The 26,793-nt window shown below is 34.6% G+C and overlaps 1 protein-coding gene across 15 annotated transcripts in view; it reads left to right on the top strand.

Moving 5' to 3' along the window:
• ADGRL3 (adhesion G protein-coupled receptor L3) overlaps window positions 1-26,793 on the top strand; it is a 504,973-nt gene that overhangs the window by 274,310 nt on the left and 203,870 nt on the right. For all 15 annotated transcript variants that reach the window (XM_029945427.1, XM_029945417.1, XM_029945384.1 and 12 more), the window contains one exon: window positions 2,127-2,207. In XM_029945427.1, the coding sequence (XP_029801287.1) occupies window positions 2,127-2,207 (81 nt within the window). The remainder of the gene's footprint in view (window positions 1-2,126; window positions 2,208-26,793) is intronic.

Raw genomic sequence — 26,793 nt, 5'->3', positions numbered from 1 at the left:
GCAAATGTGACATTTAAAGGGACTTTTTACTTCAACCTGAATGCAGGGGTGACAGTTGCACAAGCGGTTACTTTTCAGAGTTTAATCACTAAAATCTATACACTTCTTTCCCCAGGTTTAGTATACTGAGACCTTCTTTGAGAAAAATATTCTGATCTACTTGAAAACTCTTCAGATGTGGAGTCAAAATGCTACTGGCCTTACAATTTACTAGCCATGTGTGCTTGAGCAAGTTATTCATCTCCTCTGCTTGTTTCTTAAATTTTAAAATATGAATATATTAACATAGTACCTACCTTTAAATTCCCATAGTGAGATCGTTGATAAGATGGAGATGATGTCTATATGAATGCATGATAATTATTATTATATGTGAAAGTCATGTTCCTTGGTTAGACATGAAATCAAATATGCTGAGATTATTTTCAACCAACATACAGTAAAGGATTTTTAGTTTCATTTACATGATCAGTAAAGTTTCAAACCAATTCATTTGTGATGACACAGGACCTTACAGGTGTGCAACATAGGGAGACATTAGATATTTTTATAATTAAGATAACGTGAAGATTTTAATAAGCTGTATTACACAGGGACTGCTAACGGTGCACAATCGCTGTCTTACTTCTTTCATAATCGTGCCTTTAGTATTCCACTGAAACATGGCCAGTGAACGCACAATATTCTTAGTTACCATTATGAGGGACTCTGTATATTACAATGTCTCCACTGTGTCTGCCGTTAGCTAGAAAAATGCTGGAAGAACAGCAGCCCCTATCCACAGGGAGCCATATTAATTATTTGAAATGTGCCTCATAAGAGGAATCAGCAGAGTTTATTACAAGTCGAATATTACTTGAAACAGGAAGGTTACTCTAACTGTTATCATAATCTATGTATCATTAACTTTCCTTGTTTAGGAAAAAAGATTAACAACCCTGTAAATTGCTATAGTAAATGTGTAAAATATAACTGCAGAGTCCCATTGTAGAAAGAAAGTGGTGGGCCTTCCACTCATACCCAAACCTGTTTTAGGAAAAGCTTTAAAAAGTAGCTTTAGAAATTGGACTGACTCTGTGATCATGCTTTCTTGTCTCAAAATTCTAATTGCTTACAGAATCATCAGTATGCAATGTGTAGCCTCTCTGAACATTAGAAACGTTTTTAGTTTTTAAGCTGGCAATTTTTTCAATCAGCATCTTGGCCTTCAAATCAACACCTTAACTCAAGACAGAAAGTATATTGCAAAGATGTGTGTGAGCTGGCAGAATGTTTTACAAGGAATAGAAAATGAATTCATCTGCTGACTTTTTTTTTTTAATGTTTATCTCTTATTTTTGAAAGACAGAAAGAGAGCACAAGCAGAGGCAGCGCAGAGAGAGAGTGGAAGACACAGCAGCAGGCTTCAGGCTCTGAGCGGTCAACACAGCCAAAAGTGGGGCTTGAGCCCACGAACTGTTAGCTCATGACCTGAGCCAAAGTGAGATGCTCAACTGACTGAACCACCAGGCGCTTACTTTTTATATCATGGCTAGTTAATTGTTTTCCCAAAAAACACAGTTGGCAGGAAGGGCAGTTTTCTCCTCAAATTATAGATGTAAATTATAAAAAATCAAATACAAATTAGCCAGTTATAAAGCTATCTAAGTGAGTGCTCCCTGCATATTATTTGACCTTGACACCAGTCTACACATTGTATATTACTGGTATGCAGTGACATAAGGGCACAAATTGAGAATAAGTGGTTAGAAACATGTATGGCAAATTCCTAGATTACTTATTGTCTATTTAATCTAACAATAAGAAATGTGGACTTGTTTTTTGGTCTTTTTTCCTTCTATTTTATTTTTTTCTGTAAATCATTTTCATTGTATTTTTAGAAGTGTCATTCCACAATGAATTTGTAATTCAATAATTAAAAACAATAGGTAGCTTAAGAAGGACTGATTTAATTGGTTGATGTTTGGATGATGCATAATGCTCCTATATTTGAATAGATCTGTGGACACAGTTTAATGACATTTAATTCAATGTGAAGAAAGATAATGATATATCATAAAAAGCAAAAAATATACATAAAAGGTATAACTGTAATGTCTTCTTAACATTTATTTTTGGGTCAACAGGGCAGGCACATCATGGACAGGTGTCATACATGTCTCCACCAATTCACCTTGACTCTGAACTAGAAAGACCCTCTGTTAGAGGTGAGTTGTTTACTATTATTATTATTATTATTATTACTATTATTAGGATTATTATTATTTAAATAAAAACTTCATCAATTTTAATTAAGATAATTAAATTATAGATCATTATAAATATGTATTTTACAATGCAATACCTGTGTAAAAAACGGCGGGGGGGGAATAGCACAGAAGGAATTTGAGAAAGAGCAAATCTTATTCATAAACTAAAATATGAAAAACTTTAGTATACCTAATGTTCATAAGACAAAATAAGAAATAGAGATATATTGTGATTCAACTAGTGGAGGACTAGTTGAAAACCAACTGGGTTTAGAGATTACCAGATAACCATTACTTTTTTTTTTACTAAAACTTTCTTCTACTATTTCTTTTTTAAAGAAATTAAGATGCCTTAATCTAGATCATATTGACATTTATTTCCTTGCAAATTGATATTTTATATTTTATTATTTTAAAAAGTCATTTTAGCATTAATATGATCATTTGGTTTTTTAAATATATAAATCAAAATATGTTTTTAAATTGATACCATCTATATAACAATTTTTAAAAATAACTAGTCATACAAAATAGAAATTAAAAGTAACATTCATTTTCCCATAAGCTAAATATAGAATTTTTCTGCTTTTAAGCAAATATTTATAATGTTCAAAGTTGATGAGGTTGATATAGACATGTTTGTGTTTTTAAAAATACCAAATATTCTAAGGTTAATTTTTTTTCCAGATTTAAGTGATGCAGATTATTTTCTTATACCTTAAACAGTGTCAATTACTTGATACAATACAAGTCATTAGGTCTGCTTTTATGAGCATGTTTTCTATACATGCTTTTTCTTCTGCCAGGAATCTCTTACCTTTTCTTTTCTGCCCCGTTAGTTTCTACCAGTGTTTGAAGGCTCTGCTTTATGTTCAGTTCCTCTGTAAAGGTTTCCCTGGCTATGCACTGGGGAGGAGGAAAGTGCACGTATCTGTTCTCTGAATGTCCCCTGTGCTTGCCTCAGTTATTACATTTAAGACATCTGTGTTTTATTTTTCAGCATACATATTTCCCTTTCTATTCTGTAAGGTCCTCAAGGACAGAGACTGTCATAATTATTATTTCTCCTCCAGCCACTGCTCTATGGGACATAGTAGGAACTCATACATTGATTTCTAAGTAACTGAAAGTCAGGGTGACAACCTAGGTTCTGAAGGAGGCATCCATCTTTTTCAAGGAGAAAAGGAAGCAGGGGTGACAATGGAATCCCATGAAATGGAAGCAGAATGAACCAAAACAGAAAACTGTGAAAGTTGTGATATTTTTAAGGAAATGTGCTTGGTGCTTAGTAAAATGGGAGCAGTTCTCAAGGAAGATACTGGAAAGATATGAGAAGGCAGATTGGGAAGGATTCTGTATCAGATAGCAAGAAGGTTATATTTTATCCTGAAAAAAAAAGGTTACAAAATACTTATTTTTTAAGTTTATTTATTAATTTGAGATAGACAACGAATGAGCAGGGAAGGGGTAGAGAGAGAGAGGGAGAGAAGGAATCTCAAGCAGCCTCCATGCTCTCGGCACAGAACCCGAAGGGCTTGAACCACAAACTGTGAGGTCCTGACCATGGCTGAGACCAAGAGTCAAATGCTTAACTGATTGAGCCACCCAGGCACCTCTGAAATACCTTTAATTTTTAAAATCTTTTTCTAAAATAAAATAAAAATAAAAATTGTTTTTCTACGTTAGCGAGGCTTTGCATTATCACACCGTGTTCTTGGTATAAGAAAAAGATCTCTGAAGCCGGTGTAAATGAGAGAGATTAATAAAGGGAGGTGGTTTCAGTTGTCAGGATAAAGATTACTGGGAAATTAGAAGTGTGTCTGCTGGCAGGCAGGGTCTGAGAAATCTATTGAAGAAACATAGCTTTTGACCGAACAGACTTAGGGAAAAGGAGCAGAAATGCCTCTAAAGTTTCTATATGGATTAACTGCTTGGATACTTATGACATAATTCTTCATCATGAGGAACAGATGAATTTTAAATTGGTGCATTGTTTTAGACATGTTAATCCTTAGTAGAATATTGTCCCTACCAAAGATGGAGGTCCATTTAAGCAAGTTGGTAACTTTAATATAATTCATTTCTTCTGACATCCCAGGCTGCTTTGGGAAGAGTATGGTAAGGTCAGGGGTAGGGTAGTGTAACAAACAGTACACTCCAAAACTGAGTGGCCTAAAACAGGAAATATTTATTATAGTTCTCAGACTTAGTTGAGTTGTGTGTGTGCTAACTTGGCTGAAGTTAGATGTTTAGGAGTTAGCAAGTTGGTTGGTTTTGCAGAGGAGGGAACTCAGTCACATGCTTGGTAGTCACTTGGATGATGGCCATATGGCTGTCATCATCAAGCCGTCTGGCACAGGCTCATTTTCATTGTGACAGGATTTCCAACAATAGGTAGGCAAATCCCAAAGTTCAGGTATTTTTCAAGACTCTGCTTGTGTCATGTTTGTTATGCTTTATTGGACAAGGTAAGTCACATACCCAACCCCAGATGTAAAGTGGGAGAAAAGGTCTCTATCTTGTTTTTTTAATTTTTTAATATTTATTTATTATTTTGAGAGGCGAGAGAGCAGGGACAGAGAGAGAGAGGGAGACACAGAATCTGAGGTAGGCTCCAGGCTCTGAGCTGTCAGAGCCCGACATGGGGCTCCAACTCACAGACTGCAAGATCATTACCTGAGCTGAAGTTGGACACTTAACTGACTGAGCCACCCAGGTGCCCCACTATCATTTCGTCTGAAAACCATAATCCGAAGGACCATGGATATTGAAAAAAGGAGAACTGATATCATTTTCGACTACCATAGCAAAGCAGGAAAGGGTAAAATGAATTTAGAATAAAATAAGACAAAATTGATAAAATGAAGGGATTTAGAGACAATTGAATTTGGGAGTTCCAGACATTTTAATCATTAGTTTCCTCAACTACTACATAGATCAAAAATAAGAACTTTTCAGTGTCTTGGTGAGGATTAGGGATAAACTAGCATAGAATTTGTCATCTGGTAGGTCCTAGGTAAAACTGTGGCTATTACTACATACTTTGATGGTCACTTCTGTAGCATAAGGAAGGAAACTGGACTTTGAAGCCAGACAGCCCTTTATGACCGTAGGCAGCTTCTGTCTGTCATCTGTAAGACAAGTATACTAACATCACTGGAGCCAAGTCCATTAGGATAATTCTGAATATAATAAGTATCAAGTTCCTGGCGAATACTTGATATAAACTACAGCTGCAAGCGTTAGAAGGTAGTAAGCATTATTAAAAGCTTTGTTTTACATTGGCATCATCTTGGGGTGCCTGCATCTGACTATTGATTTCAGCTCAGGTCATATCTCACAGTTCGTGCGTTCAAACCCTACGTGGGGCTCTGCGCTGTCAGCGTGGAGCCTGCCTGAGACTCTCTCTCTCTGTGTCTCTCTGTCTCTCTCTCTCTCAAAATAATCTAAATAAACTTTTTTTTTTAATAAATAAAGTAATGGCATCCTCCTGGTCAAAGTAGTGATGGCTTGACCTGGTAAAGAATGAATTACTAGAATCCAACAGTTATCTCTGCTGATACCTCCCTCAAACCACACTCTTAGAATGACTGTCGTGAGAACTTCTAGTTCTCATAGCATTCCATTCCTTGTAGTGACCCAGAGTCATTCCTATTCTGTGATTAATATAATTGCAGTTAAAAGTTACTAGCTCATGTGCCCTAATACTGCAATATTCAAAAAAAGAATTTGTGTTCTTTATTTGTATAAAGAGGTTTGTATAAATCACCATAACATGGAAAAGAATCTTGGGCTTTTTTCTTAAAACTAATAATTCATTTAAAAACCAATATTAATAATGGGATAGAGTCAGTATACTAATGCCATTACTTTGGAAACATGACATATTTCCCTTCAACGTTCAATCATCACCCTCTTCATTTCCTGTTTTTAATTAACTGTATACTGCTATTGATACTTATATGTAGTCAAATTATATAAATGAACTCTGCATACATCTATTACTGCCCCTATCTAATACAGAGAGAATTTCTAGGTAAACTTCTAGGTTTTTATAAGAATTTGTGCAATAAGATATCCAGTTCTTTAAATAATATGGAACTCTAGCTCTAATACTTATATTTTTTTGTGTGAGGTATGTAACAATATCCTTTGAACTACCTAAAAATTGACATAAGCTACCCATTTTGCTTTCCTTTTTCTACTTTTCTACTACTATAATTGTTTACATATTGAGGATATGAGACATTTGTGTTGATATTTCTTTCTACGTTTCTCTATATTCTCCTTATATCTCTATATTCTCTTACTTCCCCTTCCTGTATCAATTTCCACTAGTCTACATGCATTTTTATGTCTTAGGAATTATTGCTTTATATATTAATTCCTTATGTGTTTGGTAAGCTTATATTTTTATAGGAAACTCATATTTAATTTTCTGACATTCATCCAACTAGCAATACAAAACAGCAATGTTTAAAATGTTATTGATATGGTTACCAATATTAACATAAGGTACTTTTTAATAGAAAATATTAACTAACTCTCAGAAACACATCAGATTGCTTTAGATATTTTACCATTTTATTCTGTTCTCATCTGAAATATTTTGGATTAGTTGGTACTTTTTGTGTATATGTAGTGATTATGCTTTGAGTATGAGATAGTGAGCTAATTATTAGTAACTTTGGAATTGTGTTGTAAAATTCTATTCTGAAAAATAACTAAATAATTATATCTCAGGGGTGCCTGGGTGGCTCAGTCACTTAGGCATCCAACTCTCGATTTCAGCTCAGGTCATGATCTCACAGTTAGTGAGCTCAAACCCCACATCAGGGCTTGGGATTCTCCCTCTTCCTCTCTCTCTTCCCCTTATCCCCTCTCTCTCAAAATAAATGAACATTTAAGACAAGTAATAATGGGGTACCTGGGTGGTTCATTAAGTTGAGCATCCAACTCTTGATTTTGGCTCAGGTCATGATCTCACAGTTTTGTGATTTTGAGCCCCACATCAGGCTCTATGCTGACAGTACAGAGACTGCTTGAGATTCTCTCTCACTCTCTACCCCTTCCCTGCTCACACTCTTTCTATCTCTCTCAAAATAAATAAACTTAAAAAAAATAAAAATAAGCCAATAATAATTATTATATCTCAAAAATCACATTTCTATTATATTTTCTCTTTCTTCCCCTTCAAGTTCTATGTCACCTATGAATCATTTTGATTTTAATACACATGTCACTATTTTCCTTCCTTTCAGTTGTCTTGATTTCTTTCACCTTTCTATCATTTTTTAGGAAAAAAAGAATCATGACATTGATGCATTTGTTTGTCATAATATGTTTCTTTTTTGGTATTGTGCATTTTAATTCTAACCAACACATCCTCAGAAACCATAGGAAAATGTAGTAGCAAGTTACTAAATAGACTTGAATAAAATGTAATCTACATTTTAAAACAGCAGCAGTTTATAAACTCTGTGGAACTTACCCACAAATAAGTAAACTTGAGAGTTTCTGTTCTTTAAATCTAATGTGATCATACATGGCATTTGGTTACATAATTTATGCCTGTGATGGCTTTATATGCATTCTTCAATTTACAGATTTTATTACTGAATAGGGGTGTAAATTCCAATAGTTTACTAGTACATTAATGTCACAATACATTACAAGGTAATTAACCAGAGCTGCCACTATAAATGGAAAAATTGTCACAGCCCTCACTATAAACTACTTAATAAAAATAAGATCCTGAATCAGCATTCACCATTATAGTAATTTTTCTTGCCATATGTCTCATTAATCAGGACTTTAAAAAAATAGCCTCATCTAAAAGCCCTATTATTTTTAAACCTTTCATTATTAAAACAAGTTTGTTATAATTTCTAGTTAATTTAATGGGATTGATTATATCGAATGCAAATATGTTCTACATGCTTTTGAGACATATTCCCCATTTTTATATTATAATTGGGAATGAAAAACTACTTCAATGGTTTTGTAGCAGATTTATAAATAAGCGCATTGAAGTTCTTAGCAAGATTCATTGCTAAGAGTTGCAGTTCTGGAAAAAAAAAATAGTTGCAGTTCTGAAGGTCATGTGTCCTCACCAACTGTACTTTGTCCCTGACCTTTAGTTTGCCTCCTCACTATTGATAATGCAAAACCTCTTACCCCAGAGTTGTGTCTGTATTACAGGCAGAATGACTCAACGAAGTGGTTGGGTGGGAGTTTGTTTGGAGCCTGAATCAGAATCCTGTTAGCAGAGGTGTCTATTATTTGAGAATCAAATATACCAATTGAGGCATGCCCTTGAGTTGAGACTTTAATGTTTTTTGATGTTGTTTTGCTTCATTGTTTTTCTGTATAAATGTGTGAGAGCCATAGCAATTAAAGAACCCAACCTAGGAATTCTTCATAACATGACTAACAATTCAAGTTAGATAAATTCCTGTCAAGAACTAAGAAAAGACATTCTTTTCTGGAAAAGTTCCCCATTTATGTTACTAAGAATGATTTGTTTTGTTCCACTGTATAAAAAGTTTGATAGTTACTGATACTCTCCACCTTCCAATATAGTAAACAACTAGTAATAAAGCTGGTGAAAACAGTATTATATTTACTTTGTATAATCTTTCTTTAGGTAAGGTCTTTTATTTAATTAGAAGCCTAATGCCAAATAAGCTAAAATATTTGAACACATGTGAAAAATTTCATCTATTTTTTACTTTTTTTAATTTGCTATAATAAACTGAGTAATAAATATGGTACAATTGGCACATAATCAATGAACTAGAATAATGCCAAGCATTAAGTTTCAATGTGCAAATTGAATTACCTCCAGCAAATCCACATTGAAAATATTTTTTAAGTTCAAAATAAACAGATGGTCCTGCCTGATGCATTTATATTAAAAATAGGCTATAGCCAAAGATTTAGCATCACACATTAGAGACATTAGCACACGATATTATCTAGTGGAATGTAAAAACATTTGAGATTGATTAAAATAAAATAAGAACAAGACATCTGGCATTCTTATCGAGGAGTCTCCAGGCCTATTTTTTTAGTATTCTTGATGATATTTTTCTACCTTATCTTGTTAGCAGACATTATATGGTAGAAGATAATTTCCTAGTTTTATCCACCCTTAACCCAAAGGAATAAACATGAAACTTGCAAATAACAGATTGCTTTGACCACGTTAAATAAACATGCTTTTCCTATTCTTGTAAATGCCAAACATTTTTTTTGTACTGTGTTTGAAGTACACTGTGAATGCTTACAATGTAGAGCTTGTTAATGGTAAACATCATCTCCATTTATTTAATGGGGGATTTAAGATTTATTCAATCTTATGTCAGACACAGGAAAAAGCATTTTGTCTGTATTGTCTCATTTAAGTCTTACAAGGACCCTATCACTTTTTCATTCAGACTTGCTGCTCATCATTATTGTATTTCTAGCATCAAGTATATTACTATTAATGCTGTATAGTAATAATTGAAATTGGGTTGGATTTAATTGAAGTTAAATTCTAAATGGTAAAATGTACTTTTTATGCAATATTGTTAGGAATAAGTGAGAATTCTGTAAATTATAACATATTTTACAAATGTAAGTTATTATTTAAAAGCCAACATTCATCATTTGAAATGACCTAGCACCATCCTGCAGCCCTTCGTGGTATATAATTCATATGTTGAGAATTATTATTTGAGAGAGTAGTATGACCTGGTAATTTTTTACAGTAGTTTCTTGGTCATCTTATCCTGTTAGTTTCTCAATAAGCCTAAATGAGAAGTGAGATGGAGTTTGTTTGAATTCTACTTCCACACTGGCTCATGGAATGATATTCATAATACTCAAAGGGCATTAAATAGAGACTTGATACCATTGTGATCTGAACATCTTCCTTCAGGTTCAGTGTGGGTGATGGCAGATCCAGTGATAATGATCCTTGACTTGAATATGGTGTTTCCTCCATGGTGCCTATTGCTCAAGGGAAGAGAAAGTGTCTGGAACTAGGATGTATCCAAGCAGCTATGACCAGGGTTCAGTTCCTTGAACTTCATTCTACCCCTCCCCATCCTCCCACCTGCCCAGTGCTCCCTGTGCCCTCTCCTAAGATTGCTCACTGGCCCAGGTCTCCTAAGATTGCTCTTATGGATGCCAGGACTGACTTATCTTTGTTTTATTTGACTTTTATTCTCATTCAGAAAGATGAGAGTGTAGCTGCTTTATCTTGTTCAGAGAGAAAATATTTAGTATTTTCTGAATGTCACATCTTTTTATTGCTAGTCAGTAATAATAATAGTAATAATAATAGTTAACATTTATTATTCAAATTAACTTTTAAAAATCATACATTCAAATTGAAAATTATCCATATGTCCCCCATCTCCCAATTCCCATAGAAAACCAATTATAATACTCTTCTGAATATTCCAGTAGATACCATCTTTTTTGAGTGGACATAGCTAGAACATTTAATATTTACACTTAACATTTGTGCCTGGCTGTATTTGAAGCACGTGATACAGATTATTATTTCATTAATTTCCTGAATATCATGAAGCAGGTAGTATTACACATTGGAGGTAGATTTAAGCCCAGGCATCTATAAAAATTCTGCTGGGTCAGTTTTTCATTTATACAAAAGGAACTTTGACTTAATTTCCAAAACAACATACTTTAGCGGGTAGTTAGTAATGAAACATATTACCACAAGGGATGGAGGGGGGTCTAACTAGCCATAGCATGGTATTAAAAAAAAATCCTCACTATCTCTATTAGTCATCTTAAGAACAGAATATGGAAGAAGTTACTACCCAGTGACCAAAAGGGTTTTGTCACTTCAAAAAAATAGAATATCTTTGTTCAAATGTTACACTATTATTTTTTGCTCTTTTCATAAAATATCTTTCCGTGTCTCTGAAAAGAAGTATCAGAAATCATACCATGAATAAGAAATTCAAGACATTGCGATAAAATACCTTGTTTTTTTAGTTTTAAATATTCTCTCCCACAAATGGTTATTATTATTTATGAAAATAATTTTATACCAGTATACTAAAAATAATCATCATCTTGCTTGGAGCAGACAGCTAACTGATAGTTGTGCTGACTGCTACTACCAAAAGCCTGGGGTAGGACAAAGGAGGAGGTTCCGACTTCCAGATGGGACAGTCACCTTTATTCCCATCTGCTGAATGCTCCCAGCTGCGAGGTTTCCAATTTTCTGGGGTACTCATGAACACGCTTCTGCCCTTCTCGAGAATCTCCTTTAATATAACAATTCTTACTTGACAATAGACGTAAAAGATAGCATGATAAAATTTATATATGACAAATTCTTAAATTTTCAAATATCTCTTACCCTTAGAGTCAATTACCTAAGATTAGATAAGATCTCTTTTCTCTAGATACATCTGTATTCCTAGACAATAAGGACATTAAGTGTTGGGAGTGTTAAGGATGCAACATCCACTTACATATCACTACCTTGCAGGTGAGGATCTTGTTTTCTAGGCTGCTAAAAGGCATATTCTTCTTTATTGGAAGTGTTGACTTTGGCTATTATTCATCCTGTAACACCCCAAACAGTGTTACCTCCACACAAGAGGCACTTTATCTTCCCCAATGTATACTAAGAAGTACTTTTCTCTGTTAGTTGTATCTCAGGGTCCAGCAATTATTTCCAGTTCTAGAGTCCGGGAAAAAAAAAAGTTTCCCTCACTGGAGCAGATCCTCCTGTTAAGATTGGCATCATATTCTCCTAGATGCAGTTACATGGAAGTATGCAGCCTAAATAATAATGCTTCCATTTAATCTGATAAATCCACCGCAGTTTGCTAACTATGATCACAGAAAAAAATCGCATAGCCACACCAACCTGTTTCCCAAGACTGTTCACGTATCAAATACCAAATATGATATTATATGTGAAACTGCTCTACACCCTATAAATTGCTATATAAAAATTGCTTAATATAATTTAGCAGCAATCTTTATTGTTCTGGTCTAAGACTCAGTACAGGTCAGACATGGTGAGATCAAGAAAATAAGTCCTCAAGAGAGCTTACCATGTTCTTATCTTCCTCAAATCCTACTGGCTTAATTATGATACTGTTCTATATTTAAAATAACTATTTTTTTCTGTGAATGTCTATGCATTTAACTTCAAACATGTATCAAACAATAAAACTACATATTAGCTTTTCTCTGTGCCCTTCTGAAAGACTAACTTTCATTCAGTATTGACCAAACATTTTCTATGTGGTAGCATCCTAGGCATGGGTTAGATCCTGAAGTTAGGGAGCAAGGTCAGAACAAAACCAAAAACATAACCTGTTTTAAAACATCCTCTAAATTATCCGTAAAATACAATATACCCAACAGTGACTTATTCCTCAATAATAGAATACTAAATAAAATTACCTAAGTCCTCCTTTGGCTGTGGTGATGCTTGGTGAACAGTGTGGAGAAGCATAGAACTGAGGGAACATGGTCCCTATCCTCCTGTCACTCTGGGCCATGTCAGCCAAGTGGAATTTTTCCCCACATTTGTTTTGAATGTATATAGTTGAATTTAAGTCAAATTAATTTTGAAGTGGTGGTTCAAACACTGACCACCAACTATTTGCTATGCACTTTTCAAGGGAGAGACTGGCAGCACAGTGATAGACAAGCGAGAAAATATGTTTGCCCTCATGGGCTTTACCTTGTATTGGAGAAAGTCAACAATAGATCAATTATACATTACATAATCAAGCGGTGTGTGGGTGCCTCAGTCAGTTAAGCATCCGAATTCAGCTCAGGTAATGATCTCAGTGTTCATGGATTCGAGCCCCACATCAGGCTCTGTGCTGATGACTCAGAACCTGGAATCTGCTTCAGATTCTGTGTCTCCCTTTCTGTCTGCCTACCCCACTCACGCACTGTTTCTCTATCAAAAATAAAATAAACATTAAAAACATTTAGAAAACATTTAAAAATTAAAAAAAAAAAAAAAGAAAAGAAAAGCCACTCTAGGGAGGTGACTACTGAGCTGAATTGTGAAGAATGAAAGTGAGTTGTGTATTGAGTTGTATCAGTTCTTTATATATTTTGGATAGTAATCCTTTGTCAGATACGTCATTTGAAAATATCTTCTCACATTAGGTAGGTTGCCTGTTAGTTTTGTTGATTGTTTCATTCACTGTACAGAAGCTTTTTATTTTGATATAGTTTTCAGTGGTTTATTATTGCTTTTATTTCCCTTGCCTCAGGAGTACATATATAGAAAAATGTTGCTACAGCCTATGTCAGATTATTTCCTGTGATCTCTTCAGGGATTTTTATGATTTCAGGTCTCACATTTAGGTCTTTGATCCATTTTGAGTTTATATTTGTATAAAGTGAAAGAAAGTGGCCCAGTTACATTATTTTTCATGTTGCTGTCCAGTTTTCCCAAAATCATTTGTGGAAGAGGCAGTCTTTTCTCCATTGTGTATTTATTCCTTCTTTGTTGAAGATTAAGTGACCATCTAGTTGTTGGTGTATTTCTGGGTTTTCTGTTCTATTACACTGATCTATGTATCTTTTTTTGCCAGTACCATACTGCTTTAATTACTACCACTTTGTAACAGAACTGAATATTTGGAATTGTGAAACCTCCAGTTTTGTTTTTCTTTTTCAAGATTGCTTTGACTATTTGAAGTCTTTTGTGGTTCCATACAAATTTTAGGATTGTTTGTTCTAGCTCTGTGAAAAATGTTGTTGGTATTTTGATAGTGATTGTGTTAAATCTGTAGATTGCTTTGGATAGTATAGACATTTTAACAATATTTGTCTACAAACCCATGACCATGGAATGACTTGCTATTTCTTTGCATTGTCTCGAATTTTTTTCATCAATGTTATATAGTTTTCAGAGTACAGGTGTTTCACCTCTTCGGTTAAGTTCATTATTAAATATATTTTTAGTGTTTTTGGTGCAATTGTAAATAGGATTGTTTTCTTAAATTCAATTTTTACTGCTTCAGTGTATAGGAATGTAGCAGATTGCTGTCCACTGATTTTGTATCTTGCAACTTTACCAAATTTATCAGTTCTAGGTTTTTTTTTTTTTTTGGTGGAATCTTTAGGATTTCCTCTATATAGTCTCATGTCATCTGCAAATAGTGAGAGTTTTATTTTTTCCTTATTAATTTGGATGCCTTTTATATTTGTTTATGTTGTCTAATTGCCATGGCTGGGACTTCCAGTGCTTTGCTGAATAAACGTGTTGAGAGAGGGCATCCTTGTCATGTTCCTGACATTAAAGGGAAAGCTCTGTTTTTCACCATTGAGTATGATATTGACTGTGGGTTTTTCATATAAGGTCATTTTTATGTTGAGGTATGTACCCTCTAGGCCTGCTTTGCAGAGGGTTTTGATTATGAAGGATGTTGCGCTTTGTCAAGTGCTTTCTCTGCATCTATTGAAAGGATTTAATAGCTTTTATTCTTTTTCTAATTGATGTGACATATATCATGTTGGTTGTTTTGTGAATTTTAAACCAGGTTTACACCCTGGGGGGGGGAACCCCACTTAATGGTAGTATATAATTTTTAAAAAATATACTATTGGATTCAGTTTGCTAATATTTTGTTGAGGACTTTTGCATCTACATTCATAAAAACTGTTGGCCCATAGTTCTCTTTTTTTGTGGTGTCTTTATTAGGTTTTGGTATCAGGTGTGTATCTGGCTTTGATATCAGGTGATACTCGCATCACAGAATGTATGTTCAGGAATAGTTTGAGAATAATAGATATTAACTCTTCTTCAGATATTTGGTAGAGAGGCGCCTGAGTGGCTTAGTCCTTTGAAGGTCCAACTCTTGATTTCAGCTCAGGTCATGATCCCAGAATTGTGAGATACAACCCTGCATCAGGCTTTGTGCTGAGCATGGGGCCTGGTTAACATTCTCTCTATCGCTCTTTCTGCCCCTATCCCCCACTCGTGCATGCTCTCCACCTCTCTCTAAAATTAAGAAAGTTAAATTTAAACTTAAAAAAATTTAAAGTTAAAATTAAAGTAAATGTTTGCTAGAATTTGTCTGTGAAACCATTGGGTCCTGGACTTTTGATTTTGGGGAGTTTCTTGATTACTTATTCAATTTCATTGCTAGTAATCAATCTCTCCAAATTTACTACTTTTTCCTACTTTAGATGTGGTGTTATTTGTCTCCAGGAAGCTAATCATTTTTTTCTAAATTGTCTAATTTGTTGTCATGGAGGTTTTCATAGTATTCTGTTACAATTGTTTCTATTTCTGTGGTGTTGGTTGTTACTTCTCCTCTTTTATCAGTGATTTTGTTTATGTAGGTCTTCTCTCTTTTCAAATAATTTAATTTAAAAATAGGCAGAAGACATGAACAGACATTTCTCCAAAGAAGACATACAGACATACAGACATATGAAAAGATGATCGACATCACCCATCAACAAGGAAACGCAAATCAAAACTACAATAGCCCCTCACACCTGTCAAATTGATTAAAATCAAAAACACAAGAAACAAGTAGTGTCGAAAACGTAGAGAAAAAAGAACCCTCTTATAATGTTGGTGGAAAAGCAAACTGGTGTAACCAGTGTGGAAAACAGTATGGAGGTTCTTCAAAAAATTAAACATAGAATTCTCAATGATCCAGTAATTGCACCGTTGAATATCTGAAAAATATAAAACCACTAATTCAAAGAGATACACACATTCCTTTTTGTTGCAGCATTGTTTCCAATAGCCGAACTATGAAACAGCCCAAATGTCTATCAATATGTGGTGAAAGAAGATGTAGTGGTATGTGTCTGTGTATTTGTGTGTATATAATGGAACATTATTCAGCCATAAAAAAAATCAACTATTGCCATTTGTAATAAAATGGATAGAGTTAGAGAGTATAATGCGAAGGGAAATAGAGAAAGACAAACACCTTATGATCTCTTTCATTTGTGGAATTTAGCAAACAAAACAAGCAAGCAAAGAATGAGAGAAAGAGAGAGAGAGAGAGAGATTTCTCTAACCAAGAAACAGATTCTTAAATATAGAGAAAAAATGATAGCTAGCAGAAGGAAGGTGGCTGGAAGAATGGGGAAATAAAGGATGGGGATGAAAGAGTACACTTACTGTGATGAAAGAAATAAAATAAAATGATAAAATGATTTCAAACAAACAAACAACATGAGTTGGCCACAATTGAAGTCAAAGGATGGTGTGATCAAGGTCCTTTATCGGTATAGTCCTGGTATGTTAATTCATTTGTTCGCTAAGCAAATACTGAATAGGGCCTCTTATGTGCCAGGCTTTGATGCAATTGTGCAGCTTGCAAGTCTATCAAGACTTCTCTTTTTGTTCAGCATTCACTCTAGACAGGGGAGAGAAGCTAAAATGAACAAAAATTAAACAAATAAATGAACATGATACTTCTGGAACATAGTGAGATGAGAACCTGGAGATAATAGGCTGAGTACTTACATAGGACTCAAATACAGATTTTCCTCCCAGAACTATTGCAATGGGATAAAATAAACCTTAGTATAGAGTGGGTGTTGACTTCAAATACAGCATGGACAGGTAAGCATGTATAGCCAAGGAACAGAGTAGATCACTGGATGAAAAATTACTAAGAGGGCCAGGGGACCCTGGAAGCAACTTCATAGGATTCTTGCTAAAGACAGGCCAGAGTGATCAGACATCACCAAGGGGATGGTTGAGGATGAAGAACATGATCAGATACAGAGGGTGATCAGGTATGGAGGGTGGGGGTTGTGGCTAAAATGACCTAGTTAGGTTCTTGCTGTTACTGGATTTTACAAGAAAGTGCACAGAGGGTCCTAAGAGGAGGTTCAGGTGTCTAATTAAAGTTTGGCCAAGCAAAGAATTTTTGTCAGTCTAGTAGGACATGAAAGGAGCTGAGCTATTTTTTTTTAGTTTGTTTTGTTTTGTTTACTATTTATTTATTTATGGGAGGTGGAGGGGCAGAGAGAGACACAAAGAGAGAATCCCAAGCAGGCTACACCTGAACTTCAGCAGGAACCATGAGATCATGACTTGAGCCAAAATCAAGAGTTGGACACTGAACTGACTGAGCAACCCAGACACCCCAGGGGCCAGGGTTTTAAGACCTGTGAGGGCTTAACAACCTCTGGAGGGTTTTTACACAGAGTACTACATAATCTGATTTCAATTTTTAAAAAATTATTCTGGGTAGAGAATGGCTTAAGAGAGGTAAATCCAATCATATTGGTATGGCTTTTTCTTAAAATTTCATTTACAGAATTCCCTCTTGCCACTTAAATTCTCTGAAGATTCTCTTCCCTTCTGCCTCCTCCATTTTTCACATTACTAGACTCTGGATAATGTGTGACTTCTCTTCTCTGATTCAGAAATAGCAGAAGGATTTGGAAACAGGCAAATTCACATTGCTATGGGACCACATGCTGAGCGCTTTGGAAGCAGGACCTGATAGTGATAGAACACTTGCCTGGATTCCAATAAATGCCCAGGGAAGGGGTTAGAGCCCTTGCAGGGAGGAAGAGCACTTACTAATACATAACCAATGAAAAGACTACATTTGCTGAACCCATAAGGATCAAATCCTCATGTTCCACACAGAATATTGATTCTGTTAAAACGAGCATCATTTGAGATTCTTGGCAGGTGATTGGGAAGCTGTTAATCTGTTGGTGAGGTTAGTCTGAATTGCCTCTGGAACTGGACAAGGCTTCAATGTCCACAATTGATGTGGTATGAACTGAGAAGAAAGAAACTGGCAAAAAGGATTGTAGCTCAGATTGTAATAGATTTGTATGTGTAGTAAGCCCAGCATTGCTAAGTGTCCTATAGACATTGGGAAACCACTGAGGACTTAAGGCATAGAAGGCATTGTTAATGCAACTATTTTGCATAGAAATGCTGATTAAAGTGCTTAGGATGGATTGAGAGCAGAAAGAATTAGTAAATCATTTCAAGAAAGGTTTCTTGAAAGTGCAAAGTAAAAGATCATAGCAATGATAAGAATACATGATGGATTGATAGTATTCACTGTAGTTAAAGGATAATAAGACTTGGTGATTGGATACGAGAGAGAAATAAGAGGTAATTATTTGATTTCTAATTTGGATAATTTGAGTGGATATTGATGGTGTTTTGGAAGACAGCGGTAGTTCATATCCAAACTAAAGATCACCTGTTATTAATTTTTGGAAAATATATGTAACATAAAACATGATTGCAAATTGTTTCCTTTCAGTGTATGGGAGATGAAAAAAAATAATTTCAAAGGTAGCTGAGACCTTTAGCCTTTTACAAGTAATTGAATTGGCCCTTTGGTCACCAGGTGGTTAGTTATCACAAGATGTAATTTATTTAGAAAAGTATGACTAGAGGATTTATGTGATACTGAGTCTGATAAAGTTCTTTCCGGGAACCTGAAAGGCATGCCTGCCAGACTTTATTTAGGTTTTAATGAATGAATAAATGAAGCCAAGGCTGTAGAGTGAACACCACCTCTAGTTACCAAATGGTCCATGCCTTTCCTTTGTTTCACTATTTCGAACAATTGTACTTCTTCATTTCAAATGTGTGTGTTCGTTTGAGAGGGGTGCCTCAGGGCACACTTGTTTGTTGGTTAGATAAAACCACTCTTGAAGATAGAACAAAGAGTATACAGGCTACGCAGCAAGTGTATAAAACTCAGAGCACCAGATGGAAAATGTCTTAGCTTTGTATTTGTGATTTCTTAAAAGGAAGAGAGGCAAACATTCAACTTGTGCTTCTGTTGTTTTTTCTGTTATATAAAACTGTGACGTTGGTACCTTAGAAAAACTGGATTTAGAAGCAAATCTTCAGAGTTTTAAAATCACCTCCCCCCAAGAAAGATTTGTAGTATTATTTTTCTTTGTAAAATCTACCCAGCTAAAATATTTTCTGATGAGTTTAAATGCATAGCAACTACTGCTCTGGAGAATTTCTTAATTGAGTACTTCATTTTGGACTGTATTGAAATGTGTACTTTGAACACATTGGTGAAATTTTCGATTTCCCACCTGGCACCAGCAGCAGCTGGGGTCTGGGCCATATTCGACGGCCCACACTCATGCAGCACTAATCTAAAGCAAATGCCACATTAAAAGCTACCTCCCTGCCCCTTTTTCTGTTAAACGTACCTAAGGTAAAAGGAAGAGCAGAATATTTTATTTGAGTTCTCGCTATTTGCCTTTCTCCTCTTCTCTTTCCATCCCTACTTCTCTAAAACTATTATGAGTGGTCATGCTCTTAACTTTGAAATATTTATAAGAAAAAGATTAGTTTTAAAGGAGCAGATGGGCCAGTTCTAAGACAAGCTGCTGTATTAATAAACATGTGTGGTGCTTTATCAGCAAAGGAGCCTATTTTGACATTTCTTCTGGATGATTTGTATAGCCTATCACTATCACACCTGGTGCAGGGACAATAAATGGGCACTTAATAGTCAAGCAGTGTGCGAACACCTTCCATTATAACTTCATTATGTCAGATATAATCATCTATTACTGAATGTCAGGCTTAATTTATGATCAGTTGCCCTGTGGAATTAGTGGCCATACAAATGAATGGTCCATTCATGTCAACTTTACTGTAAATTCCCTTCTCCTAATGCTGGCCCCTTTTTCAAACACGTTTAAGTAATTTGATATCCTTTTGGGGTTTTAGAATACAAAACAATTTGTTTTTATTTAGCAAATTTGAGAAAAGGGCAAATGTGAATCACATACGATATAGAATTCCATATGTAAATGTACTCAGCTGTCCAAAATAATAGTGCAATTCTTCAATTTTCTTTACTAAGGAACTTTAGTTTGATTTTGGTAAAGTGACAATGCTTTAGGGAAAATAAATAAAAACAAAACTTCTCCCTAGAGATCTATTATACAGTAATATGCATATAGTTAACAATTTTGTAGTATGCATTTAAAATTTGGTTAAGTTTATATGTGTTCTCTAACGCAATTAAAAAAAAACTTCTCCATTGGACAGCATAAACAAGTATATGTTCAAGGATGGCACTGTCAACAAACAGGGTGATATGTACAGGACAGACAGTGAAAAGAAAAGAGAAGCTTAGGTTTATGAGAGGGAAGCTGAGAAAAAGAGCCAAGGAACTAACTACTATGTAGGATTTTAAAATCAGTGTTCCCAGGGCACCTGGGTGGCTCAGTTGGTTGAGCATTTGACTCTTGATTTTGACTCAGGTCATGATCCCAGACTTGTGGGATGGAGCCCCACATCAGGCTCTGCACTGAGCATGGACCCTGTTGTGATTCTCTCTCGCCTGCTCTCTCTCGCTCTCTCTCTCTCTCTCTGTTCCTTTTCCCTGCTTGTATTCTCTCTCTCTCTCTAAAATAAAAACAAAATTAATGTTCTCTACTATCATCTTCATAATCTTCTGATCCTTTTCTTTAACATGAGAACATACAGTCTGTGTGCATATGTCTATTTTCAAGATCACTCTTAGAACTTCACTTCTTGTTAATATTCCTGATGAATTATTATCTATGAAGAAGTTCCTTTAGAGATGTCTCAACTACTGTATAAAGATATTAGCACTGGGGTGGTGGGAAGACCCACTTTTTGGGGAGAAATCTCAAAGACTAATAATCAATAAACTTATTGGACCTATCAGATTAGAAGGAAACTAAATGTTTCAGAGAGGAAAATATTAACAGACTGATAATAGAGGTGGATGGTATGAGAATGAATCTACATTTACTACCAACACCACAGCAGGATTTTTTTTTTTTTTTTTTTTTTACCATTTGAAATTCAGCTAGAGTTGCCAAAAAGAAGTTTCTGCCTGTATCATAATATTATGGCCCTGGCTGTCTTCCACTCAGTGCAGGGTTTCAGGGTGATGAATGGTACCACTTACACTAGAAAAACAATGCGGCCGAAGACTAACTTCTTCCTTGGAGTCATAAGCTTAAAAAAATCTAGATTTGGGAATGTTTGACTTACACAACTGAAAACTGAAGGAGAAAATGCTATAGGTGGTAGATAGCCGTGAATTCATTTCTAATATCCTTAAGAATTTCAAAGCTCTGGTACTGTGAAAGAATGTGATTGCCAAGTCACTACACTAATACATTTTGTAATTGGCATGGACCTAACTGCCTCTGATTTCTACCCTTAGCTGCCAGTGATACATGAGTCTGTAGACTATCCCATGGACTTGAATGACTGTCAAGCTCAGTAAGATACTCAGGCTATAGGAGATGATCTTTTAATGACCATCCCAGAAAATATTGTTCAGATTTATTTGGTGAAAAATCACAGTAAGGTGACTTAAAGTGACTCTAGCTGAGACTCTTTAGAGAAGAACGGATCAAGGCTACACTCTTACAGATCTGAATTCTTGGGCAAATGTAAGCAGAACCAGGGGCAGCTGGCAGCCAGTCTCGTTTGGCTAGCAAAATAATCCAAACCCTGCAGAGTAAGCTTCACACAGGAGAGCTCTGGGCCAGTTCAAGCACTAGCCACTGACTGACTAGACCTCAGTGTCGGTTCTAAACCACCAATCTGGTACTTGGCAGGGACCTCTGGTAAATGACTCTCCTTTCTCCCATTATCTTACATCTGTTTTTTTTCTCGTGGCTTCATTGTATCTGCCACATCAAGTATCTAGCTTGTTCATCTGGAACTTTATTGGAAAACCTGTTTTTATAATCATTTGACTGGTCTAGAATCATTGTTTTTCTCATCTTTCTGAGCATCAGCTTTATGTAGAATAACATATAGTTTCTGCAGCGTCTGTGGGCAAGATCTTGATTGCTTTTCTGTGCAAAGTAAAAACCATTAAGGAATATTACCATCTGGAAATTAAAAGAAAAAATATGGATTTATTTGTAAACTTATCCTCAAATTCATTTTATTTGTAACTGGTTAGGCCAAGGCTAAATTGAGAATAGAAACATATATCATGTTATATAAGTGGTAGGAAAAATATGGGCTCCATTGAGATTTTGTTTGAAAACTAGCGTAATTCTTGCAAGAGCACTTGGTCCATACTAAAATTGTGCAGTGGTGAGTACTGCCTTTTTGTTCTTCCTATATCTATGGTCTTTGAAAACCATGTTAGTAGCTAGTTATCATAGACCGTGATATTGGGCTTAACCCCTACTAAATAATAAAGCAAATGCAAGAAAACATATATTTAAAATATTTTAAGTGTTTAATTAAGAGAAGATGTTATTAAAAGGTAAAAAATAATTTTTTAATGTTTTCTTTAATGAAACAGCACAGAGTGGAAAATACTATAGCAGTCATTTGCAGTCAGCAACATGGAAGAAACCTGTGGTCTAATTACACAGTTGACCCCTGAACAACACAGGGGTTGGGGCCGCCAACCTCCCCACACACAGGCCAGAGTCCACATATAACTTTTGACTTCCCCCAAACTGCACTAATCACCTACTGTTGCCAGAAACCTTACCAATAATATAAACAATTAACTCATATTTTGTGTATATATTAGTGTATTCTTATAATAAAGGAAGCTAGAGAAAAAATGTAAGGAAGTCATAAGGAAAATACAGTTACAGAACTGTACTGTATAAAAAAATCTGTTTATCAGCGGAGCTATGTAGTTCAAAACTGTGTTGTTCAAGGGTCACAATGAAAATTTATTTATTTAGGGTGTGCATGGTCACAATGAAAAGACTCTAAATAATGATATTTACATACCTTACCTTGAACATTAGTCATCCAATAAATGTTTGATGACTGTAATAGAAAACTTTGAAATATAGCATCTATTTTAAGCTATAGGGCAACTAAATGTAAATTACTTTCAATTCAGCAAGAAATGGAGTAATTCTAAAATGTAAGCAGCTTTCTTTTCCCTCTTGGGTATAATTAGAACCATTATTGTAATCAGATCCATTAAACTGCTGGGATTTGGGAATAATAGATATATTTGCAGAAATTGATTAAATAATATCTAAGGAAAATGCCATAATTATCTTGAGAATTTATACTTTTATTATTTATTCTTTTTTATGTTTCATGTAGGTTAAGTGACTCAATCTGTTTATTTTCTAGAGTATTAAAACTATTCATTACATTAAAGTTTTAAATTCCTGTGATCCCTGAGAAAAATATTTTATAACAAGTTTCTATCAAACTATGTAAACTCACTATTATATGTGCTGTTCAAATCATATCTGTTACACAAATAAGTTAGACTTTGGCATCATTAAAGTCATAGAGCCAAGTGGAAACCATTTAAGTGCATTGTTTCCTTTGTAAAATCCACTGGAGTTTTTCTTTTTTCTTGGATTTAGAGTAGTGTTATATGTTTAAATTACAGTGTTATATGATTAAATGTAACTGTATAATCTCTAGTTCTTTTTACCAATCAGATCCTGAATGTGTGATATTCAGGACATTGCTACTTTCTAAAACTATATGAATCTGAGGTGTACCCATAATTTAAAGTCAAGAGAAATGTAAAACCCTTTGTATGCTAATATTTTTCCTTGAATAACAATGTTATTCATGAATGCTTATTATAGCACTTATCAATATTTTATTTTTAATTAACTATCATGAAATAAATTTTCTTCTGTGGAACTTTTTAATACATTCTCAATTAGAAAAAAATTGGAATGATTTTTATTTACTCATTCATGTGAAATCTTTGTCTTTATAAACATGTAATTTAAAATATAACTTTTACTCAGCTTCTGTCCAACTGTAACTACAGGAATAACACTTAATAACAGAAGAAAAATTGAAATCCAAGACTTAGGAAACATCATTAGAAATGTCATTAGCAAATAAAGTAAGAACAAGAAAGGTCACCACTCACTGAATGGCAATTTTAAGCCTGGTACATTGTCTCGTGCTTCATTTGGTTATATCTAATTCTCATGGAAACTTGGGAAGTTAGGTATCATTATCTTCATTATACAAATAAAAAACAGGCTTAAAGAAGATGAGGTCGCTCATCTAGCACTATTAATGTTAGAGCTAAGACTCTGTAAAAGATTCTAAACAATAATACTGTTTTTATAATGAGTAATAAAAGATATGACAAGAGTAGCAAAATACTAATATCTCTTAGGAAGCAACCCAAAAATTAAAATTAAGATAGCCTTCTAAACAACAAAGATCACACACTGTTATCAGTAATTACGCCTTATTTCACCTTTTTTCCCAGAGACAGGATTTTGGGGGGGGGGGAGGGGAATGGCTTTGCATTGTTATTCAGCATTAAAGGAAGTGAATTGAATTCCATTTGTCATGATGTACTTACATGCAGTTAGAGTAAGCTTTAGAGCTGGGTTGTTTGTTATTGTTCATAAAGTTTGTTTCTCATCAAATTCTCATTATGATGGGTCACATTACCCAGATCCCAAGCTGAAGCTAAATGTAAACCACATTGTGGTGGTTTTTAGTAATAATTACACTTTCTGGATTTCATCACAGGGGGAAAGAAGTGTTCATGAGCCACTTTGACCATCTCATTATATATAAAGATAAATATCAAATTTAAAATCACAGAACCTCGTGAGTAGTTTCTAAAAAATGCAGAGCTATTTTAAGAGTGTGTTTACAGTAGTTTGAAATTACTTACCAGGAAGCTGTATAAAAAAGGAAACTTAGAAATAAACAGGAAATTTTTATAGAATTTTTCATGGCTGTTAAGCATTTGTGTTATTGAGGATTCTGGGTAATATAAAATTGTCAAGCAGGTAAAACTCAAGACCATTCTTCTATTTGTTGAAACTTCAAATTTTGTTTATTTGAAGTAAATTAGAACTGCATAGAAACAAACATGTAGAATTGAGTTAATTTGGTTAACTATGAAGATATCTAATATACAAATAGGTACATCTTAGAGTTGAAAAATTGAAGAATCATCAGCTCTGTTATGTTAATGACTGAAACTTTATCACAAGAAAAACTTGACTTCTCTCATTGAAAGTAAAAAAGGTCTGTGTCCTTTATCTTTAAGAGTGAGTCTGAAGATGCTGATTCATTTGATTTCTTCCTTCCCTTTGTTATATTTTATTGTAGAAGAGATAAAAGGGTTGGTTTAATCTAATAAAAAATAAATGGCTCTGTCTATAAAATTTCACTCATTTCTGTGTCTAAGTGCCCAAAGCAGATGAAAACAATCTTTTAAAAAATCTGAGTTGAATCCTAGTGAGACTAACACAAAAGTGACCTTCACCATCACTTAATATCAAGAGTTGTGTTGAGAGAGGAAATTTCTGTAAAGAAACTTGGTAAGTAGGGTGTGGGGGGGGGGATGGAGTAAGAAGAGGGTGTGTGCTAGAGTATTGACAAATCTCATACTTTTTGTGACAGTTTTAAAATGTGTGTTGCTACCCATGGTATTCTTTGTTTTTATATGACTAAAATTTGTAGTTATAGTGTGGTACTTGAATTAATTAATGAAAAAAATTATTCTCATTTTCTCTAACTTTTTCATTGCCATAGTTTGTCAGGTTCTTTTAATTAGTTGGTTGCTTTTGATTTAATTATAGGTTCTGGAGATAAAACATGAAAAATTACATCTGCCAAAAAAAAAAAAAAAAAGAAAAAGGCAAACCTAGGTTCTCATGTAATATCATAAAATGATGTTGCCTTTTTTAATTTAAAGGAATTAAATTTTAACTAGTTGTGCCATTCAGATTCACAAACACACATGAAGTGATATAAATTTCTACTTACATTTGTGAAAAGATAAACTCAGGCATTATTTTAAAAAATTAAGAGTTTATTTAAGCAACACTGAGTTTAAATCAGGCAGCATCTAATCTAGCAGATAGAAAGAAGCACCAGGGAGCTGTACAAAATGACAGATTTTTATGAGCAGAAGGGAGAAGGAACAAGGAAATTATATAGTAGTTCTCCCAGCAGATACTTAAAACTGCAGGTAGTACTAAACACTATGTATACTATATTTTTTTTACATACATATACCTGTAGTAAATTTTAATTTATGAATTAGACACAGTAAGAGATTAAGAGCAGCTAATAATAAAATGGGCACTTGGGTAGCTCAGTTGGTTAAGCATCTGATTTCGGCTCAGGTCATGATTGCATGGTTCATGGGTCTGAGCCCCACATCCAGCAGTGCAGAGTCTGCTTGGGATATTCTCTCTTCCTCTCTCTGCCCGTGCCCCACTTGACCTCTCTCTCTCTCTCTTTCTCATTTTCAAAATAAAGAAACCAAAAAAATAACATACTGTAATACAAGTTATATAAATGTAGTCCATCTTTCAAAATGTCTTATTGTACTTTACTCACCCTATTTGGGTTGCTGTGAGATGATAAAATGCCTACATGATGAGAGAAAGTGAGGTAAATGACACAGGCTTTGTGACGTGGCATTAGGCTACTAATGACTTTCAAACAGTGGTTCTGAAAGAGGATCATTTGCTTCTGGCCCACAGTTGACTGGGAGTAACTGAAACTGCACAAAGAGAAAATACAGATAAGGGGAGGGAACTGCTGTTCTTGGATAAAACA

The sequence above is a fragment of the Suricata suricatta genome, chromosome 1 (assembly GCF_006229205.1).
Source record: "Suricata suricatta isolate VVHF042 chromosome 1, meerkat_22Aug2017_6uvM2_HiC, whole genome shotgun sequence".
NCBI lineage: Eukaryota > Metazoa > Chordata > Mammalia > Carnivora > Herpestidae > Suricata > Suricata suricatta.
This window is presented reverse-complemented; position numbering and strand designations above follow the sequence as displayed.